The sequence below is a fragment of the Engraulis encrasicolus genome, unplaced genomic scaffold (assembly GCF_034702125.1).
Source record: "Engraulis encrasicolus isolate BLACKSEA-1 unplaced genomic scaffold, IST_EnEncr_1.0 scaffold_1269_np1212, whole genome shotgun sequence".
Taxonomy (NCBI): domain Eukaryota; kingdom Metazoa; phylum Chordata; class Actinopteri; order Clupeiformes; family Engraulidae; genus Engraulis; species Engraulis encrasicolus.
In genome coordinates this window covers 3,956-11,271 of record NW_026944756.1, presented here as the reverse complement: position 1 = coordinate 11,271, position 7,316 = coordinate 3,956, and the positions used below count along the sequence as shown (strand labels likewise).

The window sequence follows — 7,316 nt, the reverse complement described above, 5'->3', positions numbered from 1 at the left end:
ATCATGCTTTGGATGTGTTAAAACCCTTGGATGCGGTGCGGTCCAAAAGATTACCTGTCAAGCCAGCAAGGTTCCATGCTGTAATAGGTTAGCACTCTGGACTCTGAATCCAGCGATCCGAGTTCAAATCCTCGAAAACCTTCAAAACCTTTCCTGTTGTTTATTATTATTATTATTTATTTATTGTCCCCCGTCCCAACTCTTTTGAGACGTGTTGGATTTCTCAAATTAGAAATGAGTACATATCTCCCCCAAAACAATATTTTTTCTCGGTTTTAACACTTAATATGTTGTCTTTTCACTATTTTCCATCTAATGAATAGATTGAGTTTTTTGAAAAAAATTTGATTTTATTCACTGTTTACCAAACGTCCCAACTTCATCGGAGTTGGGGTTAGTACAAGCACTCGTGACCCACATCCTTGTGACAGCCAATGCGAGTCGGAAGTCATGTGTCGGGTCCTTAGCTGGTCGGACGAGAAATGGCTGGATTTGCTGTTCCGAGCCCCTGTAGCACGGTAGCGTGGGCCGAGCGGTCTAAGGCGCTGGATTAAGGCTCCAGTCTCTTCGGGGGGCGTGGGTTCGAATCCCACCGCTGCCAGTGGAAGTGATTCTTTGGCCTCAGGCTTTCCTCCCTGTCAAATATGCGCTTCCACGGTCTCGACCACAAACTGAGGAATCGCTAATAGGCGGGCAGGCACTCGCCCGAGGCTCCTTTGTCCGGGCCTTTGCGTGGTCAGCCACCGATCGGTCACAGCTTGCCTCTGCGATCAGTGGTAGCGTGGCCGAGCGGTCTAAGGCGCTGGATTAAGGCTCCAGTCTCTTCGGGGGCCTGGGTTCGAATCCACCCCTGCCAGTGGGTGCCTGGTTTACCTGCCTCCCTCCCCCCATTCCTCCTAGCTGGGACTGTAAGCAGATATCCACCTGAGGCCCACGGGGGTCATAGAGAGCAGGCGTTGGTGGTATAGTGGTGAGCATAGCTGCCTTCCACACAGCGGCCAGCCATGTATAGGTGTAGAGCTGTGACAGCCAATGAAAATGCAGCATTTTGCCCCGTCATGCATATCATTAATATCATTAAGTAGTTCACAACCCTCCGGGTTCAAATCCCGTCAGGAGCACCCTAAAATAAAGAAAATAATAGAGGAAGGTGATGGAAAGTCACAGCTTTATTGCAACTGCAACTTTTCATGTTTGTACCAATTGTCATATTCACTTTATGTGGGCCAAAGACATTTTTGTGGGTTCAGATATCACGTAGCACAACATCATCTAATGCAGATACATTAATTAGAAATTGTTGGTTGATATGCTTCAATTAATATGCTTTACCATAGTGGCACTGGCTGTTGTTGTGCTGCCCTGACGTGTGGTAATGCTGAAAGGTCACTGACCCATATATGTATAACCAATGCATTTTCAAAACAGTCTGACCTATGAATATAATGTACTACAACTGTTCAATTTATACATTCAGATTGCCTTACACTGACAAAGAAAGATTAATTTATTGAGACAGTGCTTGATTTATTATTCTGCTTATTTATTAATTCTTACCCATACTTACCCAAAATTATACATTCTCTTTTTCAGCAGTCAATACACCAATACTAAAGAAAAACCCATTAAAGATTATGATTGTGAATAAAATAACTCCCTGTACTACCTTTTATTACTGAGCTTTTTCCTTTTACAAAAAGTAGAAGAGTTTCAACATGAAGGAGACCACACAGAGTTATGCAAATTAACCAGTGCATGTTTATTTAAGGAATAAAATACAAATCAGTACTTTGATCAGCCAAAACAGTGTACTGTGTATCACTAATGCAAAGATGTGGTGCAAGGAGACACTCAGGGAGCAGAGCTGGCCAGGTCACACCTCCTCCTGTAAATTCAAATGGACAGACACAGGGAGAACCAAGGTGGACAGGTCACACCTCAACCTGTCAGTTTAGAAAAAGACTGTGTTGTATTTTGCCATTTTACCTTTACCTTGAAGCGTTCTATGCTTTGGGCGAAAATCCTGTGTGTTCTTTTATGGACAGGCAGAGAGTGTGATATAGTGTGACATCCATTTCTCACATCTAATAATTCTATTTGATACATTTGAGTGTTACAGTAAATAAAGCATGGATGATAAGAACTGTACTATACTACTCTAAGCAGGTGTTTATACTACCACAAATTTCATCTGTAATTGTGTGTGCTGTGCACTCATTCAAGCCCTCCATCTTGTCATTGACTCTCAGTAGTTCTCCTCATCCTTGGTTCTCATAGCAGCCGTCTGCAGAAAGCATAAACTCACATATACTCAGACACACATACAAAGATGCACAGAGACAACGACCATAACAACAAGCATCCTTCCAGTGATCTGGGACAGCTACAAACTTTAACACTGACATACAGCAAAGTACACCCTGCCACATGAGCCTGACATCTCAGCCTCTTTCTGTGTTCTTGTCACCTCTTCTTAGCAGTCAGCCAGCCCAACCCCCGATTGTTGGTGTGATGCTGCACACCCCTACCCCACCCCCTTCCACTGCTCTCCCTGTTACTGACTTACTGACTCTTTCACTGACCTACAGACTTGGTACTTTTCCGTCATGCACCAAGTGTGTGGCTGGGCAGTGGTAGGCCTAGCAGACCAGACCTCTCGTCTCCAGAGGTGGGTCCTGGGCTGTTGGGAACACCCCCTGGCACCCTGCTGTGCATCTGTGTGTGTGTGTGTGTGTGTGGGGGGGGGGGGGGGGGGGGTGGACAAAGGTCAGTCTGTGGATTATGTATGTCCCCAATACATTGTTTCCTTTACCTAGAGGAAATAACTACTACATAATTTGAATTGTCTTATGAACTTAGCTTGTGCCAAAAATAAAAACCATTGCACTAATGCAAATATGTGGTGCAAGGAGACACTCAGGGAGCAGAGCTGGCCAGGTCACATCTCCTCCTGTAGATTCAAATGGACAGACAAACAACACAGGGAGAACCAAGCTGGACAGGTCACACCTCAACCTGTCAGTTTAGAAAAAGACGATGTTATATTTGGTCATTCTACCTTTACCTTGAAGCTTTCTATGCTTTGGGCGAAAATCCTGTGTGTTCTTTTATGGAGGAGAGGCAAAACAACACAGAACAAAACAACACAGGGAGAACAGAGCTGGGCAGGTCACACCACCACCTGTAGGTTTAGAAATGGACAGACAACCAACAACTCAGGAAGTGCAGAGCTAGTACAGATGCTACAACACTGTTCGTACCAGAGCCCCGTCAGCCAGAACACTTAGCAAACATTATGCTTGCAGACAGTCTTCTGTTACCGCCTCCTACGACGTGGACGTGGGGTTGGATTTTAGGAGGCAAAAATTGTGTGGAACTATTTACAACTATGTACAGAAAAAATATATACAAAAAGAATATTTACAAAAAGTGCTTTTTTGGAGGCGCGTCAGCACAGTCTTTACCCAAAACAGAGTGGCAGTTCAGTCCTATAGGTTATCGTTTGCCCTTCTCTGCTGCCCACCTCTGCTTTTCAGTGTCATAAAAGGGAGACTCACAGAACTCAAGCCAGGACAGTTCACGAGTCATCCCTTTGTCCTTGTACAGGTCCAACACTTTTGCAGGACAGTAAACATACTTGCCCACCACACCCGGGAACCCAGTGTGAATATGAGGACTATCTGGTCCTTGTTTGATCGGTCTGTGGCAGAACCTACACAGACGACCAGTGGGCAGTTGCTCGGCAGCCTTCCTCTTGTCACGCTCCTCTTTCATCTGCCTGTACTGTGCAGATCGCTCCTTTGCAGTCTCCAGCTCCCTTGTGAAAAAAGGAGTCTTTGCAAAGTCATCAAACGGCATTCTGGGATTTGTCAGACCTTCTGCTGCATAGGTCTGATGTACTTTTGTAGAGCAGTAAAAGTACTTAACCTCCCCAGACTGATAAAACAGATGAATGGAGGTGCCATCTCCACGGTGGCGGGACTTCGGTTGGCCACAGGCAAGACAGTTCCTTGTCCTTTTTGGTGGTGGTGGTTGCTGCTGCTGCTGCTCTTGCACAATGTCCCTAATCATTTGCTCCACCTCCGCCTTAGTCACAGATGCTTCCTGAGGTACACTGCTGCTGGGTGGATTAACTGGTGCAGGTGGGAGGGTTACCACTGGCACACTGACCGTCTCACTCCCCGCTGTGAGATCATGCCACAGCTGCTGCGTCTCCAAAAGTTTTTCTGGGCTTGTATTCAGAGAAGAGCTGGCGTTGATCTGCTTGGCCATGTGCTTGACGTAGCGCGATATGTGCTGTTTGGTGGTGGGATGTAAGAGGCTGTTTGGGTTGCGGGAGGCAGCCTGTACGAGGGCAGCATAATCGTGGTCCACCTTGGAAAGGAAGTCCTTCTGTCCATGGTATTTAGTGAGAAGGCCATCGATTGCGTCCCTCATCGGCTGTGTCCACCGGAAGTGGTTCAGGACAAAAACCAATCCTCCTGCCTTGACAGAACCCGTTCGTGCAGCTCGCGGAGAGGCAAAGTGAGGAAGTGCCGGGGGCGTCACTGAGGGAGCTGTTTAAAGGGGGGAAGCAGACATACACAAGCAAGACAATAAATTAATTTGTTCATAAAATTAGCATGTGACACTACAAATTACTTTTAGTATAAACATGAACATTAATAATAAATATATTACCTTCAACTTTGATAGGCTGATTCAAGATGTCGAGTGGATCAAAGGCATCCTGTGGCACAGTGTCTGCAGGATGGTCCTCTGTCATCTCCTGAAGTGGATCAGCAGCCTGTTCAAAGGGATGCTCTTCCTCGACAGCAGCACCAGCATCCTTCTGGGCCTTGTTCTTGTCCCATTGTAATGGGATGGGTCGGCAGCCAGGCTCCACATACTGGAGTCCAAATCTTTCCCCTGTGTCTGCCTGTGAGACACGCAAGATGGGGTATTTTATCTGCCCTGTCACTGCCTCCGATGCCCTATTCAGCTCCATCATCAGGAGCGGGTCAAAAACACAAGGGAGCTTCACATCCGGCAACTTCAGGTCCAGAAGGCGTTGGAAGTTCCACCGTGTTACACCAATCATGCCCTGGGCCTGGAATAGCTCCGTTGACACCAGATTTCCAGTGACCCATTTTGCCTGGTGGAAATGGAAGCCCTCCTGTTGTGATGTGCCTCTCACCGGTATCCACAGGGGGACAGCCGCTCCCTCGCCTGGTAGATGGTTCAGTTGCACTGTTCCACCGTGCCGGTAGAGAATTGCCTCATCAACCGCAGGGTCACTCAGGCAACCGCGAAGAATATGGACCCGCTGAATCCTCCATACCTTCAGCATTGATGGCTTGAAAAGGGGCACTCCATCAGGGTCGCTTTCCAGGTGGAACTTATGCAGCACCCTCTCCACTCTTTCCAGCAGCTCGTCGGGAGGTGGAATTCTGGACCTGCAATGCTGTTTGATGTGTTGCTTTGTGGGGTTGGCAGGCTCAATGCCACAAAACTTGTAGGCATCTCTGAGTCTCTGCAGGTCTGCCTGATCCACCACATTGAAAGCTGCTGACAGGAACTTGCAGAAGGTGCTGTGTAGTGGATGGTGCTCGGACACACACTCCCTTGACAAGCGGCGCATGCAGTGAAACAAGTCCAACTTGATGTTGATGGAGTCGTTGAACTTGCTTCGTGCGGAACAGGTGTTGGAAAGGGGCCCAGAGGTTGCAGCAGCAATGATGTCGTCCGTGGTCTTCCAGAGGTCCCAGTTGAGGTGCTCCAGAGGCGCAGGGTTTGGGATGTGGAATGCAGCACAGCAGTCCCTGTCAATACACAAACAGAGGCAAGATACGTTTTATTCATGTGAAATGATTTATATGATTATTGTTATTATCATCATTATTGTAATTGTTATTACAGTATTCTTGTTATTGTTGTTGTTATCATACTCATTCATACTCAGTCATTATTATTTTTATTATTATCGTTATAAACAGGTAATAATGCATTCACTCTTACCTGTCAACCCACTGGTACATGGCTTTCGGAATCCCCGCCGAGGTGTACCTATTGGACAGCCCCTCGTACAGTGGTTCCAGGGACTTGTCAGACTCCGACTGTAGCATCACCCAGGACAGGATCATCCAGTTCTCGTTCATCACTGCATATGATGACATGGTTCCTGATGCCAGCACCACCTTTCGGGCCACTTTACGGGTGTGGTCAGCTCTCAAAGCCTGTCCAAATGTGCCTTGAAGAAGCTGGGTGAGCACGTCTTCTTGCCGGTGGTATTCTTGTATGAGACACTCGACCAAGTAGTGTGGAGACACGGTCACTCCGCACCAGCCATCTGCATCATCATACTCCCCAAATGGTGTTGGACTACTTGCTTGCCGTAACGCTCCTGTGATAGTCCGTTGGCCGTACAGCCCTCTCTCTCCGTCCAGGACATTCTTCACAGCCAGCAAGTAAGCCAGGTGTGCCCGTTCGAACTTCAGATGAAGTGCCTCATTCACCTGATTGGCCATGTCATTTGGGGACTTTCCAGTGCGGCGAAGTTCGTCCATCACCGTCTTGCAGATGGCCTTCTTGTGCGTCAGAAAAGCCGGCAGGATGTTCCTCAGTCTGTCAGGAAGCATGTCCATCCACTGGGGCTTGTCAGCGAACCAGTACCTCTTGCAAACCGAGCAGGTGAGCCGCGATGCCAAGATGTAGTACTGGCCACTCGTGCCAATTATGACACGTGGACGACCAACTCCAGAGGACACGACATGAGGATTCCGGCAACCCGACAGGCATGGCAGACTGTAAGTGCTTCTGACTCTCTCCATGATTCTGTGCTCTGGCTTCCAGATGAAGAATGGATGGAGCTGAAAGAAATTCGGGGAGGGCAGCTCAGAGGAATGGTCAATGAGCTCCGGCTGAGGTGGGTAACGCCACAGTGACACCATGTTCATGGTATGCCTCACCGGCTGGGAGCCTGACCACAGTCCCAGTGCCTCCATCTCTGTTTTCATCCACAACTTCTGCTGGTGAGAACAGCTCCACCTCTTCACATCCTGGTCGTGGCTTGGCAGTGGATGGGAAGCTGCAGAAGATGTAGATGCTGGAGGGGCAGAGTGTGAAGGTGCAACTTGTGTGGAGACTCCATGGCCTGCAGCTGTAGAGGTTGTCACTGGGGGTACAGCTGTCAAATGACATACACCCACAGTAGATTTAGGTTTTGTATATAGTCAAGTATACGCAAACATAACCACACACCCACACAAACACAAACACACACACACACACACACGTGCACGCAGTAGAAAAATTAACAAACTGATACAGGACATCTG

At 47.8% G+C, this 7,316-nt stretch overlaps 1 protein-coding gene and 1 non-coding gene across 2 annotated transcripts; one reads left to right on the top strand and one right to left on the bottom strand.

The window, feature by feature from the left end:
- Positions 1-517: 517 nt before the first annotated feature.
- Positions 518-601, top strand: trnal-aag (transfer RNA leucine (anticodon AAG)). Its single transcript has one exon. It is a non-coding gene; the product is annotated as a tRNA-Leu (tRNA).
- A 2,894-nt stretch (positions 602-3,495) lies between these two features.
- On the bottom strand, positions 3,496-7,010 carry LOC134442215 (uncharacterized). Its single transcript, XM_063192469.1, has 3 exons — positions 5,998-7,010; positions 4,681-5,801; positions 3,496-4,556 (listed from the first exon to the last, which is right to left on the bottom strand). Exons 1-3 carry the CDS (start codon positions 6,993-6,995, stop codon positions 3,496-3,498), a joined length of 3,180 nt encoding a protein of 1,059 aa, XP_063048539.1. The 5' UTR covers positions 6,996-7,010.
- Positions 7,011-7,316: the final 306 nt, after the last annotated feature.

Bases quoted from the DNA above. Each gene is read 5' to 3' on its own strand.
- LOC134442215 (XM_063192469.1), bottom strand. From the start codon at position 6,995: ATGAAAACAGAGATGGAGGCACTGGGACTGTGGTCAGGCTCCCAGCCG. The intron at 5,802-5,997 runs GTAAGAGTGAAT...GTGTATTGACAG, and splicing joins ATGTACCAGTGGGTTGACAG to GGACTGCTGTGCTGCATTCC. The intron at 4,557-4,680 runs GTAATATATTTA...CCCTTTAAACAG, and splicing joins TCAGCCTATCAAAGTTGAAG to CTCCCTCAGTGACGCCCCCG.